The 26,532-nt window shown below is 44.4% G+C and overlaps 1 protein-coding gene across 4 annotated transcripts in view; it reads right to left on the reverse strand.

The window, feature by feature from the left end:
- The window catches only part of ryr2a (ryanodine receptor 2a (cardiac)), a 423,773-nt gene that overhangs the window by 245,739 nt on the left and 151,502 nt on the right, over nt 1-26,532 (reverse strand). For all 4 annotated transcript variants that reach the window (XM_078405073.1, XM_078405072.1, XM_078405071.1 and 1 more), the window contains 7 exons: nt 21,913-22,069; nt 13,082-13,246; nt 12,238-12,359; nt 10,194-10,377; nt 9,795-9,930; nt 7,546-7,641; nt 2,414-2,532 (listed from right to left, as the gene is read on the reverse strand). In XM_078405073.1, the coding sequence (XP_078261199.1) occupies nt 2,414-2,532; nt 7,546-7,641; nt 9,795-9,930; nt 10,194-10,377; nt 12,238-12,359; nt 13,082-13,246; nt 21,913-22,069 (979 nt within the window). The remainder of the gene's footprint in view (nt 1-2,413; nt 2,533-7,545; nt 7,642-9,794; nt 9,931-10,193; nt 10,378-12,237; nt 12,360-13,081; nt 13,247-21,912; nt 22,070-26,532) is intronic.

The raw sequence follows: 26,532 nt of genomic DNA on the forward strand, positions 1-26,532 counted from the left end.
TAGAAAGCATTTTATCGGGATGCATCACAGCATGGTTTGGGAACAGCTCCATCCAAGACCGCATGAAATTGCAGAGAATTGTGGACACAGTCCAGACAACCACACAAACCAACCTCCCTTCCATTGACTCCATTTTCACTTCATGCTGCCTCGGCAATGCCAGCAACATAATCAAGGATGAGTCTAACCACGGTCACTCACTCTTCTCCCCTCTCCCACAGGCAAAAGAAACAGAAGTTTGAAATGCATACCCCCAGATTCAGGGACAGATCTGGGGATCATGTTGTCGACCTCCCTGTGATCCATAAGCGAATTTAATGAAATATTGTACAATTGTGTTGACTCATGTCATGAGAATACTTTTAGACTTTAGGCTTTAGAGATACATCGCAGAAACAGGCCCATCGGTCCACCGAGCACCCGGAAAAAAGCCGGAACAACCCACATGGTTACAGGGAGAAGGTACAAACTCCGTACAGACAGCACCCGTAGTCGGTATCAAACTCAGGTCTCTGGCGCTGTAAGGCAGCAACACTACCGCTGCACCACCTTGCAACCCAAGAACAAAACCTCCCCAACGCCTGGATACTCATGCAAAATGAATAACGGTGACACAACTTCCCCACACAGCCCATATCAAGTCAAATTACTGGAAGAAGAGTTCTGGACTCCCCCAACATTGGGAACATTTTTCCTGCATCTGGCTTGTCTAGTCCTTTTATGATTTTATACTTCTCTATAAGATCCCCTCTCATCCTTCTAAACTCCAGTGAATACAACCCTAGTTTTTCCGATCTTTCCTCATATGACAGTCCCTCCATCCCAGGGATTAACCTCGTGAACCTACGTTGCACTGCCTCAATAGCAAGGATGTCCTTTTCCTCAAATTAGGAGACCAAAACTGCACACAATACTCCAGGTGTGGTCTCACCAGGGCCCTGAACAACCGCAGAAGGACCTCTTTGCTCCTATACTCAATTCCTCTCGTTATGAAGGCCAACATGCCATTAGCTTTCTTCACTGCCTGCTGTTCCTGCATGCTTACTTTCGGAGACTGATGTACAAGGACACCCAGGTCTCATTGCACTTCCCCTTTTCCTAACCTGATACCATTGAGATAATAATCTGCCTTCCTGTTCTTGCCACCAAAGTGGATAACTTCACATTTATTCACATTATACTGCATCTACCATGCATCTGCCCACTCACCCAACCTGTCCAAGTCACCCTGCAACCTCCTAACATCCTCTTCGCAGTTCACACTGCCACCCAGCTTTGTGTCATCTGCAAACTTGCTAGTGTTACTTCTAATTCCATCATCCAAATCATTAATATATATTGTAAATAGTTGCGGCCCCAGCACCGAGCCTTGCGGCACTCCACTCTCCACTCTGCCTGCCATTCTGAAAAGGACCCGTTTATTCCTACTTTTTGCTTCCTGTCTGCCAACCAATTCTCTATCCATGTCAATACCCTACCCCCAACACCATATGCTCTAATTTTGCTCACCTCCCGTGTGGTACCTTATCAAAAGCTTTCTGAAAGTCTAGATACACTACATCCACTGGCTCTCCTTCGTCCATTTTACTTGTCACATCCTCCCACATCCCAAAAGATGTGCAGGTTTGTAGGTTAAATGGCTACTGTAAATTATCCCTAATGTGTAGGATAAAATAGGGTGATCATTGGTCAGCGCAGACTCGGTGGGCCGATGGGCCTGTTGCCACACTTTATCTCGTAACTAAACTAAACCAAGACACTTGTAGAGAGAAAGATAGGAAAGGGTGAGAGGACATGGGACAAACGTGAGGAGGTGGAGCTAGTTAGGTGGGGCATCTTGGTTGGCATGGACAAGTTGGGCTAAAGAGCCTGTTTCCCTGCTGTGTGACTCTGTAACCTCTTCAAAAATGGAGGACATGAACAAGAAAATGGAAGAGGATGGCAAGAGATGAAAATGGATTAACATGGGGTACACTTGGAGGTATCCAGACGACCAGTAAAACACAACCCCCACATTACGGCTAAAACTGAAGCCAGGTTCTGGTTTTGAAATGGAAACAAAGATGAAGTAATATTCGAATCTTCAATAATCTTATTTTTTAAAACAAACATAAATACTGAAGCCAAGAAAATCCATCTAATTCCCTGACATCTACAATCAATTGCAATTTATTTTATATTTTTTTAAAAAAGTAAATATTTTCAAGTAAAAGATATTATCTAGAATTAAAACGCATAGAAAGTGCGAAATACTAAGAGGTTTATTGTTCTGCTTACTATTCATGGTAAAATTCAAATGTACAAATAAACGTGAACATTTCTTTATAAACATGTTAACACCTTCAAACCCTACCATAATAAATTTAGAAATACAGTCTGCCTTATCAGGAAGTAAAATATTGAAGATCAATACCTTATGATTTCTTCCATGTTTATCTAGCAAGGAAATAATGGATTTTATATGTCCCTCCTTGATAATGTTTAGAGCTTCCGGGCTTTCCACAAGAACATAGTGCAAAACTTCAAGAATTCCTATTTGATTAAAAAATGGAAGTTAATTAGTTTAATGAATGCATTAAGTGAATTTTCATTTTACTATTATCAGGGAAGATTTTTTTCTGTGTGCATCATCACTTCTAGGCAGGACACAAAATGCTGGAGTAACTAAGCGAGTCAGGCATCCAGCATCTCTGGAGAATATGGATGGGTGACGTTTTGGATTGGGACCCTTCTATGGTCTGAAAAAACCTGCCGAGTTACTCCAGCACTGTGTCCTTTTTTTTGTAAAACCACCATCTGCTATCCCTTGTTTCTAACACTTCTAGACATCCCATTCAATCCTGCCTGGAGTACAAGTGGTCTGTTCATCCTGAGCAAAACACAAAACACTGGAGGAACTCAGTGGTTCGGGCAGCATCTGTAGATAGTGGGGTTTTGGGTCAGGTCTACTTCACACTGTTTGTAGTTGGGGTGGACAAAGCAGGAAAGATAGGTGGCGGGATGGGCAAAGTCTGGCAGGTGATCCAGGGTGATCCAGGACACCAGGGTGTCAAGGGTCATGGGGAGAAGGCAGGAAAATGGGATTAGGTGGCAGAGATCAGCCATCAGCCATGATCGAATGGTGGAGTAGACTCGATGGGCCGAATGGCCTAATTCTACTATAACATGAAGTGCTAGGTAGATGCTGGTGAGAGGGGGTGGTCATTGGCAGATGGATGGAGTGAGTGATGAAGGAGACAAAAGGATCTGAGATGAGGTGCGAAATGTAAAGCGTGGAGGGATAGAGGTGGAAGGAGATGGGGGAGTGGAAGGATCAAAGGAAAGAGGCACTCGGGGATGGATGCACAAAGGAGGGGAAAGTAGCAGAGGAACAGAGTTGGGATAGTAGAAGAAAGGTTTGCCCACCGGGAGAGGGGTCAGGAGGGAGCGGGTGGGTGGATGGATGATGCGCAGGGAAGAGAGAGGGAGGAGATGTATTACTTGAAATTGGAGAACTCAAATTTCTTACTGTTGGATTGCAAGGGGAACACGAGGTACTTACTTTGATTTAGATTAGTTTAGTTTAGTTTAGTTTAGAAATACAGCTTGGAATCAGGCCCCTTTGACCCACCGAGTCCGCACCAACCAACCAACCCCTACTCTAGTTCTATCCAAAACAACAGGGACAATTTACTGAACCCAACTAACCTACCAACCTGCACGTCTGTGGAATGTGGGAGGAAACTGGATCACCTGGAGGAAACTCACAGGGTCACAGGAAAAACATGCAAACTCTGCACAGACAGGCAGCAAGTCTACTGCTGCGCCACTGTGCCGCCACATAAGTGCTGTTCCTCCAGTTTGCGTGTGGCCTCACTCTAGCGATGGAGGAGGCCAAGGACAGAAAGGTCAGAACGGGGAAGGGAAGGAGAGTTTAAATGGTTAACAATCGGGAGATCCAACAGGCCTTGCAAACTGGAGGAACTGCTCATCATATTCCACTTGCGTCTGCAGTTCCTTGTGTCTCCTGATTATCCTAATGGCAGGCTGAACTCAATGGCACTGCAACTGGTACAAGTGTGCTGGAATGGTGCACTATGATGTGGACGTTCACTGTGATGAAGTATCAAAGCCGGACACTTCCCCAGTCAGCAAAACGCTGCCTCACAGCACCAGAGAGCCGGGATCGATCCTCACCTCGGGTGCTGTCTGTGTGGAGTTTGCATGTTCTCCCTGTGGCCACGTGGGTTTTCTCCTGGTGCTACGATTTCCTCCCACAACCCAAAGGTAAGCAGGTTGGTTGGTTAATTGGCCCTCTGTAAATCCCTCCTACTGTGTAAGGAGTGGATGCAAAAGTGGGACATCAGACAACTAGTGTGAATGGATCGATGGTCAGCATGGACAGAAGGGCCTGTTTCCAAGCCAACTCTGAAACGAAATCAGGACCTAGGAAGTTCACTGCAGACAGCAGAATCAAAGTCAACAACCTACCAGAACGAAAGTGAACTGCACGGAATGACAGAAATATTTTAATCAAATAAAGAATGGGACCCTGAAGATCAAATATATTCTGCTTTGTACACATCGCTCCGCAGAGTTCTTCACATTAATGTCACTTCCATAATTTGTAAGAAATAAAGAACATTTACAGTAAACTTGTTTCCATCAAAAAGCAAATGGATGTGCTCAAGGAAAGAGTGGTTTAGGCCACAGGGAGTCAAACTGTTTTTGTGTGACGTGCTTTGAAAACATTAACAAACACACAACTGCGAGAACTGTGAGAGAGAAAAAAAGAGCAAAAAAAGATAATTCTCCTCACAGTGGTGAATCCCAATAAAGTGCCCTCAATCCCTGAAGAAATCAATGTTAGTATTTGTACTGCTTCCAATAGTTACAAAAAGCTAACTCAGTTTCTAGCTAATTACATGACTGTTTTTCCAAGGTTAATAGTTCTAATCAGATGAGCGTTTCTTTTTGTTAGATTTCCCTGTTGGTTTCCTCTGAAGCACAGTAAAAAAGAGAATCTCATCGTCTTTAGAACTTCACTCCAAATAAGAAGGAAACAGGGTTAGACATGTAAGAGGGAATTTTGTGCTACATAGTGTATATGCCCTGTATCTCACTTTACTCAGATAGGCACTGACACAAAATAAAACAGTTCGTTGATAAGTGGTGAGTCTATCGAACAGGTTGGTTTATTGAAGGGCAATAGTTTGCACTGGAAAAACACTATGAGAGAACCCAAAGACACAAAATGCTGGTGTAACTTAGTGAGTCAGGCAGCATCTCTGGAGGAAAAGGATGGGTGACGTTTCAGCTTGGGACCCTTCTTCAGACTCAGATTCTTCAATTTGAAGAAGGGTCCTGACCCAAAATATCACCTATTCTTTTTCTCCAGAGTTGCTGCCTGACCCACTGAGTCACTTTGTGTCTCCCTTTGGTATAAACCAGCATCTGTGGTTCTTTGTTTCTACATGAAACAGGGGTATCCAGTCTCATGACAATCCACCATTGAAACCCTGCATCATGAAGTAAACATAATTCAAAGCTAAAGGCTGGATTTTTTTAATGACTCTCTTGAACATATTAAAGCAAAGTGAAAAGGTTCAGGACCACCAGTCTAATTGGCTAGTTTTGCATCATTTCCAGCAGAAATTGAACCAGTGCCATGAAATAGGAATTGATTCATCCCAGAAATGAGCACAATGCAACTTGGAAGAGAAAATGCATTAATTATTTAATTTTAAAATATCACATCCTTTACCAACCTTCCCAGTGGAACAATCCAGTGCTGAAATTTATTTTTCTTAATCAGCCCCGGATCTGGGAAGTAAACAAGATTTGATGCACCAGATTATGGAGACCTACTGTAAGGCCGGGACAGTGTATATCCAAATGCATTTAATGTTGCAGATTTTGTAGCTCCACAACATTCTGCGGGATCTGGACAGAGCTGGGAAAGTGCATGAAGTCATAATTCACTGCGGTACACATAACTCTTTCTCTGTGAAAGGCAAGGTCAATAATATACAGGTGTCAGGGGTTATGGGGAGAAGGCAGGAGGATGGGGTTAGGAGGGAGAGATAGATCAGTCATGATTGAATGGGGGAGTAGACTTGATCGGCAGAATGACCTAATTCTGCTCCTATCACCTATGAGCTTATGATATAAAAAGTGTCTGCTAACACACAAATCAGTTGACAATAGAAACATATAATTATACCGCATGGAAACAGGCCTTTTGTCCAAATTTGTCCATGCCGACCAACATGCCCCATCCACACTATTTCCACCTGTCTGCGCTTGGCCCATATCCCTCCAAACCTATTGTACCTATCCAAACATTTCTTAAATATTGTGACAGTACCTGCCTCAACTTCCTCCTCCGGCAGCCCGTTCCATATACCTAACACACTCTGTGTAAAAAAGTTGCCCTTCAGGTTCCTATTAAATCTTTCCTCAGTTACCTTACACCTATATCCGTGTGTAGGAAGGAACTGCAAAATGCTCGTTTACACCGAAGATAGACACAAAGTGCTGGAGTAACTGACCCGCTGAGTTATTTCAGCATTTTGTGTCTGACACCTACGCCCTCTGGGTCTTGATCCCTCTATTCTGGGGAAAAGACTATGCATTTACCCTATCTAAACCTCTCATGATCTTACACATCTCTATGAGATCACCCCTCATCTTCCTGTGCTCCAATGTATAAAGTCCTAAGCATGCCCATTCCGTGATTCATCCTAATTAGATGTTGGATGCAGCAAATGTAGGCATCACCTGTCAGCAGAGGGAGACAGCAGGGTTCAGTTTAAATCTGTCTTGACTGACGTTATTGAGTCAAGACTCCATTAGAAAGGATATGAGGAGAATGTCTTTAGTCAGAGGGTGGTGAATCTGTGGAATTCATTGCCACAGACGGCTGTGGAGGCCCTCATTGGGTATTTTTAAAGCGGAGATAGGTTTTGAATAGAAATGTCATCAAGAATATATTATGGATCCAAACTTCAAATCAGAATCATAAAATGAACTAAACAAAGTATTGAATCAAATTATGCAATCTTTGGAAATGCCTATAATATTGCTTGCAATACAGTATATGCCACATACATTTTAAATGCAAATCACAATTTTAACCGGTGAAATAATCTGCTTACAGCTCCATCACCGATTTCCGGCAACTGGTGGACCAGCACCTCCTTTAATCTGGACAAAATTACGAGAGCACACTTGAAATCCCCCCTCTGGAACTCCCCCCCCAAAAAATGCATTGCCTAGGCTAGGTGAGGCGGGACTTCTGCGCCGATTGGCGTGTCAAATTTGCCCCATGTGCCTGGGGGTCTGGAACTCCAGCCCCGCTGGAGCCGGCAGTGACTCTTCCCATAGCCAACATCCCTGGCCGACTTTGAGGGCTGGTTTCTTGACCATCCCCAGGGCCGTGACCTCTGCTGGTCCGGCAAAGCAGATAACCCAGCAAAGCTGTGGAACCAAGGGTGCCGGAAAATCAGTCGTGGACCTGTATATCCTTTCAAAGAAATGGTAAGGTTATGAAAGATTCATACACACCGGAAGAAGCTTCTAATCTCTCCAGTCTGCTAATCAGCCAGTCCAAGGAACCCGAGAATTGGGCACAGTTTTTGCGATTTCCTCTGATTAGGGCAGCTAAAACCAAGCAATAAACAATGAGTTAGCACTCTGTGCCCCTTTACACTTCAGTATATTCCGTTTCAATAGACTATTGACTATTTGAGGGTGCACAGTGGTGCAGTGGGAGAGTTGCTGCCTTACAACACCAGAGACCTGGGTTTGATCCTGACTACGAGTGCTGTCTGCACAGAGTTTGTACTTTTTCCCTGTGACCTGCATGGGTTTTCTCCCGGTGCTTCGATTTCCTCCCACACTCCAAAGATGTACAGGCATGTAGGTTAATTGGCTTCAGTGAAATTCTCCCTCGTGTGTGTAAGATAGTGTTAATGTGTGAGGATCGCTGATTGGCGCAGACTCGGTGGACCGAAGGGCCTGTTTCCGCACTGTATCTCTAAACTAATCTAAACTAAAATGTTAACTTTTTTTTAATCACTATAGCTTATCTTCCGAGCAGAATTTTGGAGACCAGTCTACAAAAAGAATTACGCCAAGCAGTATTTCACATACAATATTGAACTGATCAGAAGGAGAACAAGGATGGCCATGACTTAGAAGTATAGCGATCATGCCAAACTGCATGTTGAATCATTTCACGATGACAATGCAACAAAATCTGAAGCATTAGAATTTGAGGTGTTGATTCAATGGTTTGTGCTCCAGACCTAACATTAGATTCACATGCTTGAGACATAGTTAGAATACATTTCCATTTCAATTAATCCTTGAACCAAAATTTAAAATGAACAAGTCTTTACAGAAACCTATAAAATTATAAAAGGACTGGACAAGCTAGATGCAGGAAAAATGTTCCCAGTGTTGGGGGAGTCCAGAACCAGGGGACACTGTCTAAGAATAAAGGGGAGGCCATTTAAAACTGAGATGAGAAAAAACTTTTTCACCCAAAGAGTTGTGAATTTGTGGAATTCTCTGCCACAGAAGGCAGTAGAGGCCAAATCACTGGATGAATTTAAAAGAGAGTTACATAGAGCTCCAGAGGCTAGTGGAATCAAGGGATATGGAGAGGCAGGGACGGGTTACTGATTGTGGATGATCAGCCATGATCACAATGAATGGTGGTGCTGGCTCAAAGGGTCAACTGGCCTCCTCCTGCACCTATTTTCTATGTTTCTATGTTTTCTGTGTTTCTTTGACAAGTGGGGCAGCACAGTGGCACAGCGCTAGAGTTGCTGCCTTACAGCACCAGTGATCCTGGTTCTATCCTGACTACCGGTGCAATCTGTACGGAGTTTGTACATTCTCCCTGTGACCGCATGCGTTTTCTCCAGGTGTTCCGATTTCTTCCCACTCTCCAAAGATGTACATGTTTGCAGATTAATTAGCTTCGGTGAAAGTAGTAAATTTGTAGAATAATACGAGTATACAATGATCGCTAGTCGGCGCGGACTCGGTTGGCCGAAGGACTTGTTTTCACGCAGTACCTCTAAAGAGCTTATCAAACATTGTGATGTCTACTTGATGTTAGAATTGATTTGTTGGTAATTCAATTTCAATGAGTTTAGTTTAGAGCTACAGCATGGAAACAGGCCCGTTGGCCCACTGGGTCTATGCTGACTATTGATCCCCTGTACACTAGTTCTATGTTGTGCCACTTTCTCATCCACTACCTACACACCAAGAGCAATACAGAAGCCAATTAACCTACAGATCTGCACGTCTTTGGAATTTGGGAGGAAACCGGAACACCCGGCGAAAACCCACACGGTCACAGAGAGAATGTACAAACTCCGCACAGACAGCATCTGTAGTCAGGATCGAACTCAGGTCTCGAATGGCGGAGTAGACTTGATGGGCCGAATGGCCTAATTCCGCTTCTATGACTTATCAACATATTGAGTTAATTGACTTAGTTTACATGCCAAAATTCCTGTTCGATATTTACATCGCCCTCTCCTTCTATTGCCATGGTAGGATGGATTGTTCTGTGCTGAGAGTCTCACAACCCACGGAAAAATTGGTACTTTCAACTTATTGGCCACCTCAAACCTTTAACATCCAGAATAACTTTCAAAAACTTTCTGAGAAAAATCCTTCAGCTGGATTGTTACTGGGAAACATTGCCAATAATCGTGATTTAGAAGCTGTTGTTAGACCTGCTGTTAGAAGCATCTCAATACAAATTCAGAGAACAGAGTCCAGTAATATCTTACCTAGTAATTCATATAATGAGTTGAGAATTGCTCTCCAGGACTCTCCTGCTTCCTTCCCAGCAACATCGGTAAAATGGGCCGCACTGCTGTACACGTTAAGGTGATCAATGCACTCAAGAACAAGGTTGATCATTGCCTGAAAGTGAATGTAGAAAGATAAACCCGCGGATCTTTTTTCCAGCATTTTTATCTGCATCCATTCAATTTGTCTTGAATTTACTTATTTATCGTGAGGCAGTTACCACCAGATTGATATCAGATAGGTTTTAGAATCAAATGGAAACAGGCTGCATTTTGTACAAGCAGTTTTTCAAGGCATTATGCATTAATATAACAACTGAACAAATTGGCACAGAATGGTAATAAGAGTCTCAGCATCACAAAGGGTTGGTTGGTTACCTCTTCCTGGAAGAGATTTTGTCTGTTCTTCAGCGCTCGCAATCTGTTCTGTTTCTCTTCGTGTTCTAGATGTTCATCGGGTGGCTGAAAGTAACCGATCAGATCCTGCAAATTCAAGCTGACTGATTCAATGGGCAAATCAACAGCGGTGGACTTTCCTTGCTTATTGAGAGCGTCGAGGCCCCTGAAAATTGAACAAATTCAATATTCATCCATCATGTGAAACTTTGTGTTACATTAACTTTTTAAACACCGGTTCTTTCCGGTGGCAGCACCAAATTCCTGGGGGAGAACATCACCGAGGATCTCTCCTGCAGCAACAACACCACGTCCATCGCGAAGAAAGCCCAGCAGCGCCTCTACTTCCTCCGCAAACTGAAGAGAGCGGGAGCCCCCACACCCATCATGTACACTTTTTACCGAGGCGCCATTGAGAGCATCCTCAGCAGCTGCATCACTGTGTGGTTCGGAAGCTGCACAGCCTCCAGCCGTAAGACCCTGCAGCGCATAGTGAACACTGCTGAGAGGATCACTGGCGCCTCACTCCCAACACTCCTGGTCCTTTACACCACCCGCCTCACCCGCAAAGCATTGAGCATTGTGGGTGACCCCTCCCACCCCTCCAACAGCCTCTTCACCCTCCTGCCTTCAGGGAGAAGGTTTCGCAGCCTGAGGTCGAGCACCACCCGACTAAAGAACAGTTTTTTCCACCAGGCTGTCAGGATGCTGAACTCTCTCCCCTCCCTCCCTCCTCTCTCCCCTGCCCCCATTGGACCTGGACTTTAACACCCCACACACACGCACATCCAGCACCAGACACTTTTTTTTTTAACGCTGCTATGGACAGGCTTTGCACTACTGTTCATTATTTTTTATTGTAATATATTCATCTTCATCTTTTTTTCATTGAAGTGACTATATTTTATATTGATTGTTGTTTGCTGTGCCTTTTTAATTTTAACTTAATTTAATGCACTTTATTCCTCGGGATTGTGGGAAACGGTATTTCGATTTTCTGTCTGTGTAAGCTAACTGGAAATTGACAATAAAGTTGACTTTGACTTTGACTTTGACTTTCTCCATGTCCCATTTGTTTGGAGACACATCGGTAGCACTCTCTGACAACCCAGGACTTGGGAGGCACAGTGGTGCAGCGATAGAGCCTCATAGTGGCAAGACCCGGGTTCGATCCAGACTACGGGTACAGTCTTTGTGGAGTTTGTACGTTCTCCCTGTGACTGCATGGGTTTTCCCCCAGTGCTCCAGTTTCCTCCCACATTCCAAAGACGTGCATGTTTGTAGGTTAATTGGCTTCTGTAAATTACCCCTCGTGTGTAGGACATAGAACTAGTGTACGGATGATCATTGGTCGGCATGGGCTCGAAGGACCGAAGGGCCTGTTTCCGCACTGTATTTTTAGATTAAAAAGACTCCCGCAAGATACATTTCTAATATACCCACTGGCACTTCTTCCGAAATGTGGCAGAGGGGCCAATTAGATCGGATCAGGACATCCTTTCTCACCAATATGTTTGTTCAGAAAAAAGGTGGCTTACACTTGTATAGCAACTTTCATATTCTCAAGGTTTATACAAAGTAAGGTTTATACAAATGATTTTTAAAAATATTATGGGTTTTACAGAGTACTATGTTTACATAACTGTTGTGCTGCTGCAAGTAAGAATTTAATTGTAGGAAAGGAAGCCATAGCCTCAGAATGAAAGGATGTATCTTTAGAAAGGAAATGAGGAGGAATTTCTTTAGTCTGAAGGTGGTGAATCTGTGGAATTCATTGCCACAGACGGCTGTGGAGGCCAAATCCATGTTTATGTTTAAGGTGGAGATTCTTGATTGGTAAGGGTGTCAGGGGTTCTGGGGAGAAGGCAGGAGAATGAGGTTCAGAGGGAGATAGATCAGCCATGATTGAATGATGGAGTAGACCCAATGGGCCGAATGGCCTAATTCTGCTCTTCGAACTTATAAACCCACCTCCCCTATATCTGTCACCTTCAACCTAAGAGTCAACCAGGATTCAAAAGCATACCCAATAAATCTGTTGAAGAGAAAGACGGTACTGCGTATAACACGCGCAGTCCTCGATTCTTCATATTGGGAGCGTGAGAGAGTTAAGCCATCGTCCATGTGACCTTCATGATGCATTATGGCCTGAAATAGATAAGGCAACAACCGTTTATTACCGCCCACTCCTCTCTTCAATTGATAACTTGGCTTCTCTCCATCTCGCAATAAAACTTTATCATTACATCAACAGAAGAAGGGTTTCAGCTTTTGGTGTTGAAATCTAGCCTGGAATGACTGCACCAGTGTCACCTCTGATGTTACTGTGTAAAATAAATTCAGGTAATCTCACTTTAAGGTGGAGATTGATAGATTCTGATTTTGTACAGGTGTCAGGGGTTATGGGGGGGGGGGGGGGGGGGGGGACAGGAGAGGGAAAGATAGATCAGCCATGATTAAATGGTAGGGTAGACTTGATGGTCTGACTGGCCTAATTCTGCTCCTATAACATATGGACATGAACTAATGAACTCATTCCATGCAACATAAAGTGGATGAGCCAGGGACAAGAGGTGACTTACACCGAGAAATACCAGAGAATGGCAGATGAGGGAAATGGTACAAGATCACAAGCTTGGAATAGGAGGTATTTTTCCAAAGGGTGAATTGAGGCATATTGTGTGTAGAAGGACTATGTTCCTGCTTTTCAACATTCTCGACCAACACCATGGAATGTAAACATTGTTGGGAGTATTTCATACTCAAACTGGAGAGCGGTCACCTCAATGAGCGTGATATTCATGAAGACAAACTCATGAACAATGTCAGAAATTCAGCCATGTCAGAAATACCCAGGCCAAAAAACCTACTTTACGTTGAGCCGTTCCCATCCGAGCTGATTTGGCGTCTACAGACTGATAGGTGAGCCATAGTCCAGTGTCTACATGCTGGATAAAGCTCACAGAATCACCATATTTTATCTCCGGAGATCCCATCCCGTCCACTTCTTTTCTTATTCCGGCATCCAGTTTTTCCTGAAAATGAATAACATTATTCTGAAACCATTCTTCAGTTAAAAAAAAGAATAGTCAAATGTTATGACAGTGTCCCAAAAGTCAAAAGAGTGAAATGAAACATATATCACAAGAAGAGGCCCCTCACCCCATAATGCCTGTGCCAACTATGATGCCAAATGAAACTAATTCCATCTGTTGCACATAATCCTTATCCTTCCATTCCCTGCACATCTATGCGCCTGCCTAAAATTATTAGGAGAAATGCAGGGATGCACTCACCAAAGACAGACATAAGAATATCTCCCAAAACATTTTTAAACACCATTCAGGAGCAACTACGGATGACCAATAAATGCTGACCTTTCCAGTTATAATTATATCCAGAAAATACAATTTTAAAAGTCCAAATGATAGCTTACTCTACATACAATAGATATCAGTAACTCAATATCAGCTAGAAAATCACGAGGGAATAGATGAGGGAATTAAATGCGACATCTCCAAGTTTGCAGATGACATAAACCTGGGTAACAGTGTGAGCTGTGATGGGGATGCCAGGAGGCTGCAGGGTGACCTGGATAGGTTGGGTGAGTGGGCAGATGATGGCAGAACCAGTATAATGTGGATAAATGTGAGGTTATCCACTTTGGTGGCAAGAACAGGAAGGCGGATTATTATCTGAATGGAAGACACAAAATGCTGGAGTAACTCATACTGAAGAAGGGTCTCGACCCGAAACGTCACCCATTCCTTCTCTCCAGAGATGCTGCCTATCCCGCTGAGTTACTCCAGCATTTTGTGTCTACCTTCGATTTAAACCAGCATCTGCAGTTCTTTCCTACATATTTTGACTGCTCCACTGCGAAAACTCCACAAGGTATTATCTGAATGGTGTCAGATTAGGAAAAGGAGAGGTGCAAAGAGACCTGGGTGTGCTTGTACATCAGTCACTGAAAGAAAGTATGCAGGTACAGCAGGCAGCGAAGAAAGCTAATGGCATGTTGGCCTTCATTGCGAGAGGATTTGAGTTTAGGAGCAAGGAGGTCCAACTGCAGTTGTACAGGGCCCTGATGAAGTCGCACCTGGAGTATTGTGTGCAATTTTGGTCTCCTAATTTGAGGAAGGACATTATTGCTATTGAGGGAGTGCAACGTAAATTCACCAGGTTAATTCCAGGGATGGCAGGACTGACATATGATGACAGAATGGGTCAACTGGGCTTGTATTCACTGGAATTTAGAAGGATGAGATGGGATCTTATAGAAACATTTAAAATTCTTAAAGGATTGGACAGGCTAGATGCAGGAAAAATGTTCCTGATGTTGGGGGAGTCCAGAATCAGGGGTCACAGTTTAAGAATAGGGGTAGGCCATTTAGGACTGTAATGAGGAAAAACTTCTTCACCGAGAGAGTTGTGAATCTGTGGAATTCTCTGCCACAGAAGGCAGTGAAGGCCAATTCACTGGATGTTTTCAAGAGAGAGTTAGATTTAGCTCTTAGGGCTAAATGAATCAAGGGATATGGGGAAAAAGCAGGAACGGAGTACTGATTTTAGATGATCAGCCATGATCATGTTGAATGGTAGTGCTGGCTTGAAGGGCCGAATGGTCTACTCCTGCACCTATGTTTCTGGGAATAGTAAGGGTGAATGCAGAGAGCATTTTTCACACAGTGGGGCAATCAAGAGCCAGGGGACAAAGGTTTAAGGTGAGAGGGGAAAGAATTAATAGGAATTTGAGGGGCAACCTTTTCACACAGAAGGTGGTAGGTATATAGAACAAGCTGCCAGAGGAGGTAGTTGAGGCAGGTTCCATCTCAAAAAGACATTTGGACAGGTACATGGATAGGATAGCTTTCGAGGGATATGGGCCAAATACTGGCCATGCGGTCAAAGGGAGAATGTACAAACTCCATACAGACAGCGCCCATAGTCCGGATCGAACCAGGGTCTCTGACGCTGTAAGGCAGCAACTCTACCGCTGCGCCACCGTGCTGCCCCTTTTCTTCTCTAATGACCAAGAGTGAAACAGAAAGGGTTCCAAATCATTCTACTGATCCCATGTTATCATTGCCAATATTAGCCTTTTATCACAAATTTATTCAATTCAATTTACATTTCCCAGCTGCTGCATCAGGATTTGAACTCATGTTTCCAGAACAGGTCAGGTTTCTGAATAAAAATGTAACCACCATATTACTACTGCATTTTGTGTAAAAAAATTAATTACTCTCAGAAATTTAGTTCACACTTCCATGCTTTGAAAAAATGAACATTTTTGTTTTTAAAGCTTATTTGGGAAATTTCACATTCTTGATCCTTTGAGCTTTAGACATTAGACTTTAGAGATACAGCACAGAAACAGCCCCTTTGGCCCACCGAGTCTGCACTGACCAGCGATCCCCGTATACTAATAATATCCTATACACGAGGGACAATTTTACCATTTTACCGAAGCCAATTAGCTTACGAACCAGTACGTCTTTGGAATGTGGGAAGAAACAGAAGCACCCTGAGAAAACCCACATGGTCACAGGGAGAATGTACAAACTCCATACAGACAGCACCCATAGAAAGAATCAAATCCGAGTCTCTGGCGTTGTAAGGAAGCAAATTACCACTGCACAACTGTGCCACTTTGGAGCATTAGCAATGGGTAATGAGCATTTTTATTTAATTCTGTAATATTTAAAGTTAGTTCAAATTTTAAACTTTCTACTTCCTGATTTGCCTGGCTGTGAGAATAATTCAATAAAGTTGCTGATGAAACAACTGTTGCTGAAAGCAAGCAATCCCCAACATGCTCTTCCCCACCAAACGTATTTCTTCCTGTCTTGACTCCATGCTCTCTTCCCTTGTCCAATCCCTCCCCACTAACATCCATGACATCTCCAATGCTCTCTGGCACTAAGAAGATTTCCAAATCCCTGGTCCTAAATGGTTCATCTTTGCTGGAGATGTGCAATCCCTCTACACCTCACAATAGAGGGCCCTTTACTTCTGCCTTGAACGGAGGTCCAACCATCAATATCCCTTCCATCAACACACTCATTCACCTGGCTGAAATATGAACCACATTGACTTCATCACCACTCATTTTCTCCGGATGCGGCTATGGAAACCCAAATGGGCCCAAACTGCACTTGCCTTTTTGTTGGATACTTGCAACAGTTATTGTTTCACTCCCTCCACATGTTCTCCTGTATATTAATATCTCTATTGGTGGTATTACCTGCACTCATGTAGAATTTCAAACTGGAGTTGTTTTTTCTGCCATTTTCCACTCTGCTCTTTTTTTTTTAACATGGTCCATTACTGGATCTTCCCTTCCCTTCTTGGAGCTCAGCGACAAGCTTCCAATGCATTCCTATCGACTCCTACAGCTATTTCACCTATTCAAACTCCTCTAAGTACTCCATTCCACTTTCCTAGTTCTCCTGTTTCCATCAAGTTTGCTTTGACAATGAGACTGTCCACACAAGTCTGAGATGCCTTCCTGAACCATGGCTCTCTGCTCCCATAGTTGACCTTCATACAGTCCATTATCACAACTCATTGATTTCCTGCACCTTCGAGCCTCATCTTATCATACCTTGCCCTATCTATCCCTCCCGTAGCTTCATTGCAACTTGAAATTAACTTGATTTCTCTCCTTTCTATTTCTTGAATGTAATTTTTTGTTGTCTGCTTTTAGTGAAAGATGGAGTGGCACATAAATGGATAACATACAAGAACATGCATAGGAAATGTTTGGAGGGATACAGGAGAGGCACAGCCAAGTGGGACTAGTTTCCATGCTGTACAGCTCTATGATTCTCCAACACTAGAACCACCTCGACATACTACTTGCTTGTGGAGGACACTTGCTTAGCCCATACAACGGGATGAATTGCTACCTAACAGATGTTAGACTCTTTGAAGGAGGAGAAGCACAAAATCTTTGTTGAAAGAAACTGCATAAAGTAGATTAAAAACATCCACTATTATTCAATGTAACATTCAGAATGAATAACCTAATTAATAAGAAAATCGTACTGTAAAATGATATTCTTTAGTAAATTCAGTTGGGAATTAAATATGCAAAATGATGTGAAGTTCGGGACCACAAGGTTCCATAACATATGCAGTAATTATGGGAACTAATTTTATGTTTAAAATTTAGGCAAATAATTAAATGTTCGAGGATGTACAATGGGCATTTTCTCAAGACTCCCATTTAGCTGCTGTGGGCTCCGTGGAAACCAAGATTGGGTAGGTTTGCATATTGTATCAATTTTCCTTCATTGTTATGATAACTAATCAGAAGAACTCCGAAAGAAATTCCAGATGTTGGAGTATGAGTCTGGTTGACATCGGCAGCATTCAAAGAAATGGAAAATTTGTTGCAGGTAATTTTCTGGGCATTGCTTTGGCAATCTTTCACTGATGCTGAGTTATTCAGTATAGAGGAGATATACAAATCCAGTGTTTCCCTGATGTGTAAAGGGGGACCACTGGCATTTGATTAACCACACTGACACATAGCACATTATTATTAACTAGACCAAGTGGACCCGTTGGGCCCAAACCTCTCCTGTATTGATGCAGCACCCTCTCCTCCTCCCCTCTCCCCTCTCCCCCTCCCTCTCCCCCCTCCCCCTCCCCTCTCCCCCTCCCTCTCTCCCCTCCCTCTCCCCCCTCCCTCTCCCCCTCCCTCTCCCCCCTCCCCTCCCCCCTCCCCCCTCCCCCCCTCCCCTCTCCCCCTCCTCCCCCTCCCCTCTCCCCCCTCCCACTCTCCCCCCTCCTCCCCCCCTCCCTCCTCCCTCCCTCCTCCCCCCTCCCCCTCCCCTCCCTCCTCCCTCCCTCCTCCCCCCCTCCTCCCCCCCTCCTCCCCTCCTCCCCCCCTCCTCCCCTCCCCCCTCTCCTCCCCCTCTCCTTCCCTCCCCCTCCCACCTCCCAAATTTTAACATTTGCTCAGTCAAACATTGTAAGTTGAGGGAAACAGCTGTATATAAAATTATGCGGTGTAGATACAGTACAGTCAGAACCTTTTCCTTCTTTTACTTCCTCATACTTTATTCCTATGGATATAATTCAATTCAATGATTCAATGATACTTTATTGTCTTTTATGCCCAGGTACCGTGAGATTCGTTGTTTTTGTTTGCAACCGGGTAAAATCATACAGCAAACTTCACCTTGGCAGTACACAAAGAGTTGCCACTTTTCTGGCACCAGCTGAGTTTCAAGGGTTTTTAGTACAGTCTTATCTTCTCACAGCTTCGAACCAGGCCTGCTGCCGCCATGGTCACAGGCCACAGCAGGATATAAATGCAAGCACTCTATTCCTTTTGAATATTTTCACTAGTCATCTATAATACTTTAACCTTTAAATTCGGACTCCACAAACCATCACTGCTTCTAAGTGTAAAGCTTATGCTGAAACTCATTTGCCATAAATTTGCCAACATTCACGATCAATACCTCCTTTTAGTTTAACTCTTCCCCCTGCACTGCACGCAAAGCCTCCATTTTTTTCTGTCATTAACAAATTTGGATTTGCGACTGTCTACCATACTTATGATCCAGTAACAAACATGGAACCATAAAAAACCCTGGCAGTCGAATCCTGGTAATGTAGGTGCCTGGCCATTACTCCTGATCTGTCTGTGAACAGCGTCAGTACATTATTGCATTGGGGGGTTTTTTCATAAGCAATTATAATTTTCTATTAATCATAAAAGGGCGGTACGGTGGTGCAGCTGGTAGAACCACTGCCTCAAAGCACCAGAGACCTGGGTACAATCCTGACCTCGGACACTGTCTGTGTGGAGTTTGTATGTTCTCTCTGTGACCGTGAGGGGTTCCTTCCACATCCCAAAGATGTTCAGGTTTGTAGGTTAATCTGACCTGTATACAATTGTCCCTAGTGCGTAGGGAGTGGATGTGAAAGTGGGATAATATAGTACTAGTGTGAACAGGTCGGCGTGGACTCGGAGGATAGAAGGGCCTGTTTCCATGCCGTACCTCTCTTCCATGGCCAATTTCCTAACAAACCCCAACTTGGTATTGTCTATGAGGCAGTATTTCTTGAGTTTTCTTTTCTCCTACTCTGTTTATGCTGTTGTCAAGATTAAGAAGCATATTAGCCTTGCTTCATTATAAGCAATATAATAGTTAATTTTTACAACCCTTGATATTAATCAATAATTTATGTTTTCTTCAAATCACGGCCATTTTTTGGTCAATCACCAATGTCAACTTGCAACAATTATATTTCATACAAGCTTTTTAAGTTAAATATTGGAATCAAGAACTAGAGGACATAGATTAAAGGTGAGGGGGGAAAGATTTAATAGGAACCTGAGGGACAACTTTTTTTAACAGAAAGGGCGGTAAGTGTATGGAACGAGCTGCCGGAGGAGGTAGGTGAGGCAAGTACAATCACAGCGTTTAAAAAACATTGGGACAGGTACATGGATAAGATAGTTTAGATGGATAGAGGCAAAATGCAAGGCAGGTGGATATAGTGTAGATGGGGCATGTTGCTGTCATGGGCAAGTTGGGCTGAAGGACCTGTTTCCACACTATTTAACCATGGCTCACTATGACAAAGCTGATTTTGTACGTGGGCAAATTATTTGATGCATTCTCAACTATGTGCAGCTAAAATAACACAAACACAGTATCAAATTGAAAACCACCAGTATATATCAGCATGTGGGTGGGAGGGGGCATCAGTGGGTGTTTTAAATTTAATGTCCAATCTTACAGCTCAGGCAGGCCATGAAAAACACCCACGCTAGAAGGATCTCATTATAGCCACTTGAAAAGAATCCAAGACAGCAGCAAAAGGAAGTGAGGTGCTCCGAATAGACACATCAATTCATCATAATGAGTTCAGTTGTGCCAATGTCTAACAATTATACATAATCCGCAATTTGAAGCAAGAATGATATTTACCAGAAAACTCTTTGGTGTCTATCAAATTCAATATTTTGCTAATATTAAAATGGAAAATGTGGGATGGATCACCTTTTTAAAAATATAACTCTAATGGTTTCATTTCTCTGGTTCAGGAGCAAAGTAGTTAGGAGTCCCAATGTGCCGCTTAAATACAATTTGCCAGATCGGCATAATGAGGGTAAATTTCATTTTTGATGGGAGTGTAAAATCCCACCACTTGTTAAATGCCTCTACTTCTTTTTCATTTCCAATGATAAGTCGCAATGTGTTCAAGCTGGGTGTAGGTTTGGGCATTGCAGCTTATATTATCATCAAATATCAAACCTACCACCAATGGTTCGCTCTTAAAATAATGCCCACTACATCAAATGTCCATCTATTTTCTTTAATGGTATTTGTTCCACTATTAACAGAAGAAGGGACTCGATCCGAAACGTTACCTATCCATGTTTTCTAGAGATGCTACCTGACCCACTTTGTTACAGAAGGAGCTCAACACCATCTTCTCAAAGGTGCTTTAGGATAGGCAATAATTACTAGCCTTGCCAGTGATGGATGCCCACATCTCCCAAATAAATTTGAATAAAACACTAGACCAAGTAGACCCATTGGGCCCATTCCTCGTAGAGGGGGAACAGGGAAGGGGAGAGGGTGTCGTCACTGAGTGAGCCCTATTGCCCCCCTCCCCCTCTCCTGACCCCCACCTCCCTCTCTCCCCCCACCCTCACTTTCCCCTCCCTCCCCCCCCACCTTCCCCTCCTCCCCACCCCCACTCTCTCCTGCCCCCAACTGTCCCCTTCCCCCCCACCCACTGTTCCCCCCACCCCCTCCTCCCCCTCCCCTCCTTCCCCCACCCCTCCCCCACTGTCCCTGACCCCTCCCCCCACCCTAACTCCCCCCCCCTACCTCCACCCTCCCCTCCATCCACTCGGCCGCCAAGCCCACTCCCCTCCGTGGAGCCGTTGGCTGCGAAAAGCACTTACCAGTGCCCGTGTGTTCAATGCTGACTGCCGACGTGCGAGTCTCTGCTGGGGCGGGGCTGGGCGAGAGGCGAGGGGCCGAGGCTGGACGAGAAGCGAGGTGAGGAGGGCGAGGGAACGACTGAGGCCGGGTGAGAGCCGAGGGGAGAGGGGCGAGGGAACGACTGAGTGCGGGCGGGCGGCAGCGCTGTCGGCAGCCATCTTGTTTTAGCGAGTGAGGAGCAAATGAAGTGGAATGGGGAGCATTGTGGCGTCATACGCTGAGGAGTTTCAGGAAATGGGTTAGAAAGTGAATTTTAAAATGTTTAAATGTCTGTAGCTTTAAAAATGTAGCTTCAATTTGAATGAGAGTTGTTAGAGATGATGCCCAGGATAATGGTGAGTAAGGTGGTGCAAAAATTTGGCGCTATGGTGTACCGTTTTGGCTGTGCGAAGCACCAAAGTTATGCTGCACACAAACACACATAAACACATTCACAAGGACAGAGAGTTTTAGTACATAATAGATAGATAGATAACTCCAGAATATGGGGAATTTAACTTCAAGCAATTTAAGTAAATTTAAGTACTTTATTGTCTCGTCCAATCTATCCTATTGTCATCTTCTATGTTGAGTAGAGGAACTTCAATTCTGGTTTGCTGAAGTCTACATTCCCTAACTCTGCAGTTTATGGAAACCACACAGCAGTACGGGAAGACAGATGATGACATTATTATCATAATGGCACCGGACTGGAGTATGAAACAATTACTCCAACATACCTTGGATGATCTGAAACAAAACGCTGTGCTTTTTACATCGGCTTTCTCCTTGCCCGTTAGAAGAAGGCCTTTCTCGTCAATCAGGCTCAAGTAGTTTCCAGTTGTAACATGTCTCAGTCTGAATGGCTGCCCCCATCTGATGTGGCTTCCACTCCACCTGCAATAAGAGTCATAGAGTCATAGAGCACAGAAAGCCCTTCAGCCCAACTTGCCCATCCCGACCAAGGTGCCCCATCTACTCTAGTCACACCTGCTCACAATTAGCCCCTATCCCTCACCTGCTCACAATTAGCCCCTGTCCAAATGCCTTTTAAATGTTGTTATATTACCTGCTCCAAGTACTTCCTCTGGCCGTCTGTTCCATACACCCTCTCCTCTGTGTGAAACAATTGTCCCTCAGGTTCCTGTTAAATCTTTCCCCTCTCACATTAAACTTACATTGCCTGACTTTGGTTAAAAGATTCTATTCATTTACCCTATCTATTCCCCTCATGATCTTATAGACCTCTTCATGCTCACCCCTCCCTCCCCCCCCCAACCCCCATCCCCCCCCACCACCCCCCAACCCCCCATCCCCCCCACCCCCCATCCCCCCCCCCCGCCCACCCCACCCCCACCCCCACCCTCACCCCAACCCCAACCCCAAACCAGGCCCCTGTGCTCCAAGGAATTGTCCTACCCTGCCCAACCACTCCCTAAAGCTCAGGTCCTCAAGTCCTGGCAACATCCTTGTAAAAATTAAAACGACATTATATCCATTCAGAATAAAGTCAGGTAAAGGACAATCAAAATCGCATAGACATGAAACCAAGCCAATTCTCCACGCAGTAACAGTAGGAACCCGTCTCAACAGCTTCTCATTGTTGTCACTGACAGCTATTTGTTTGCACTCTCACACAAAATAATTTTTTTAATATTGTTTTTCTTTTGTAGAATTTATAAAATTTGAACAGCAAAGAGAGTGGCCAGCTGGATCCTTGGGTATGTGCCAGATCTTTCCAAGGACAATGTAGCTGGTCTTAATCCTTGCCCTTCCTCCTGACCCATGCAAGTTTTTTTTCTTCCAGTCTGATCCATTTGGGCGTTCGACCATTCGATCATTAGGACGGCACGGTGGCGCAGCGGTAAAGTTGCTGCCTTACAGAGCTTGCAGCACCAGAGACCCGGGTTCGATCCTGACCACGGGTGCTGTTTGTACGTTCTCCCCGTGACCTGCGTGGGTTTTCTCCAAGATCTTCAGTTTCCTCCCACACTCCAAAGATGTACAGTTTGTAGGTTAATTGGCTTGGTATAACTGTAAATTGTCCCTCGTGTGTGTAGGTAAGATAGTTTAATGTGCGAGGATCACTGGTCGGTGTGGTCTCGGTGAGCCGAAGGGCTTGTTTCCGCACTGTATCTCTAAACTAAACTAAAAACGAAATGAGCACGATTGACATGGCCTCCATTCCGGATGCAAACCAATTTCCTGACAAATACTTCTGCCAACCATCTAAAATCTGTAGATGCAAGGAACTGCAGATGCTGGTTTACAAAACAGGACAGAAAGTGCTGGAGTAACCCAATGGGTCAGGCATCATCGCTGGAGAACATGGATAGGTGATGTTTCAGGTCGAGGTCCTTCTTCACTTTGATTGTGAATGGGATGCCGGGGGGGGGGGGGGGGAGAAAGCTGGAAGACAAGTAGGGGCAGGACAAAGCCTGGCAAATGACAGGTGGAAGCAAGGAACTGCAAATGCTGGTTTACAAAAAAAGACAGAAAGTGCTGGAGTAACTCAGCAGGTCAGGCATCATCGCTGGAGAACATGGATAGGTGATGTTTTGGGTCAGGAAGGAGAAAGGAAAGAAGACAACACTGATGAAAGGGGTTATTCAATTGATAACTCAGTGAAGAAGTCACAAGAAGGATCCTGGCCTGAAACATTGTCTATCCATGCCCTCCAGAGATGCTGCCTGGCTCGCTGAATTACTCCAGCATTTTGTATCTTTTTTCATCTAAAATCTGGTTCTTGACCCCTCCATTAGTGGAAGCGCTGTAGCCAATTAATGTTAATCATGATATTTTTAGCATTTTAAAGGAATCAGGCCACGCCACTTCTGAAAATGGATAGTCATTAAAATTAGTTATTGATGCCAACTATTTGCTGTTTCCGCTGTGGCTAATTACAACGCTGCCACTTACTGCTTGTTCAACAGCCCATGCGTTTTGGGCAGAGACAGGTGTTCATTAACTAGACCGTGCTTCATTAATATGCAATTAACTTATACACTTAATCACCTTTAACTGTTGTGAGGTTGTATTATTCAGCAATGACGAATAATAGATGAAGAAACAAGAGATTGCAAATGCTGGGATGGTACACAAGAGACAGGGTGCTCCAAGTTGCTATCCACTTCAATTCCACTTCCTACCCCCATACCGACCTATCTGTCCTTGGCTTGCCCCACTGACAGAATGGGAAACATTGAATAGAAACAGGGTTAAAAACTGCAGATGCTGGTTTGCCAAGGAAAGACACAAAGTGCTGGAGTAACTCAGCGGGTCAGGCAGCATCTCTGGAGAACATGGATAGATGACGTCTCAGTTCGAGACCCTTTACTTTAGACTTTAGACTTTAGACTTTAGTGATACAGTGCACAAACATGTCCTTCGACCCAGGCCCTTCATCAGACTGACTCGGAGAGTCATGGGGAGAGGGAACTAGAGGTATGAAAAGGTTTAGAACAAATCAGAGGCGGCTCCAATGACCAATGAAAGGTGGAGCCCACCATGGTCCATTGTTGGCTGTGAAAGGGGTGATAACAAAGGGATATATGGATACAAATAGTGGAGCTAGCACGATGATTAGGGTGAGGGATGGAATGCTTTGGCTTCCCCCTGTCTCCAGAATAATTGGATGCACAGGGCCACTTGATTGTAGTCAAGGGAAACGTGTCGGGGTTGAGTGTAGATAGCAGACTGGAAGTCTGCGCCAACCAGCGCTTACCCCTTCACTGACACTATCCAACACACTAGCGACTTTAAACTTACCGAAGCCAATCAACCTACAAACCTGTACATCTCTAGAGTGGGAGGAAACCGGAACACCCAGAGAAAACCCACGCGGACACAGAGAGAATGTACAAACTCCACACAGACACACCTGTAGTCATGGTTGAACCCTGGTCTCTGGCGTTGTAAGGCAGCAACTCTACCACTGTGCCACTGTGCCAACTTTCCAGCATGAACATTGAATTCTCCAATTCCAAGTAAACCACACCCTCTCTTTCCCCCCACCTGCCCCCTTCGCATCCTCCCAGCTTCCTACCCCAATCCAAGCACCCCTTTCTTTTTCCCACCCAAATCCAATCAGCCAATTCCTTTCCCATCCTCCATCTCCTTCATCCACTCATCACCCACCCCTCCCCACAGCCACACCACTTCACCTGCCTTCATGTTCCCATCTACCCTCCATCACTCCCTCTATTGCACATTTCACATCCCATCTTCCTTCCTTCCTTCCACCATTTGCACCTTTTTGTCTTCCACACATCACCTCCAGCTTTAGTTACTCTCTCACCCTTCTCCCCACCCTCCCAACTGAACCCTCTGTGAATCATCCCCTTCTTACCTGGATCCACCCATCACTGACAGTTCTTACCCCACCCTTTCACCACTTTCACTCACCAATCATCCCTCTACTCTTTCAGTCTGAAGAAGGGTCTTGACCCAAAGCGTCATCTGTCCATTTCACTCCACAGATGCGGCCTGACCCTGGTTTTTCCCCTTTGTTTTTTCCTCTTGAATAATAAATGTGTTGAATAAGTAAGCAGCATCTCATTAAATTCCAATTACCTGATGTAGTCAATTCATTTCTGGTGAAATGGAATCAGCTTCAGGTTATAACTTGTTGCAGTCTCGTTCAATAATATTAGGATTGTCCAATTTATATCTGCCAAGCAGCGACCTTTACAAAGACACAAACTGCTGGAGGAACTCAGCGAGTCAGGCAGCAGCATTTGTGCCTTTTTTTATTGTAGATGCTGCCTGATCCACTGAGTTACTCCGGCACTTTGCGTCGTTTTTGTAAACCAGCATCTGCAGTTTCTCTGTCTGCAGTGTTCCATACAAGCTGCATTTGCACCAATCAACTGCTCCCAGCATTGGGAACTGTAATGGCTGGATAATGTTCGATCCAGTGTGCTGTCTACACTCAACCCCCACACTCTTCCCGTGACTACAGTCACTTGGCCCTGTGAATCCAATTATTCTGGAGACAGTATAAGAAGATAACTGCAGATGCTGGTACAAATCGAAGGTATTTATTCACAAAATGCTGGAGTAACTCAGCAGGTCAGGCAGCATCTCGGAAGAGAAGGAATGGGTGACATTTCGGGTCGAGACTCTTCTTCAGAGACAGTGATAGCCGCTGCATTCCCTCTCTCTCTGCCCCTCCTTCACCCTGGTCATCCTGCCAGCTCCACTGTTTGCATCCATATATCCTTTCATTATCAACTCTTCCACAGCCAACAATGGACCATTGTGGGCTCCACCTTTCCTTGGTCATCGGTGCCTGCTCTCATTTGTTCTGAACCTTTTCATGCCTCTTGTTTCCCTCTTCCCTGACTCTCCTCCATCTGAAA

Source organism: Rhinoraja longicauda, chromosome 9, assembly GCF_053455715.1.
Source record: "Rhinoraja longicauda isolate Sanriku21f chromosome 9, sRhiLon1.1, whole genome shotgun sequence".
Classification (NCBI taxonomy): domain Eukaryota; kingdom Metazoa; phylum Chordata; class Chondrichthyes; order Rajiformes; family Arhynchobatidae; genus Rhinoraja; species Rhinoraja longicauda.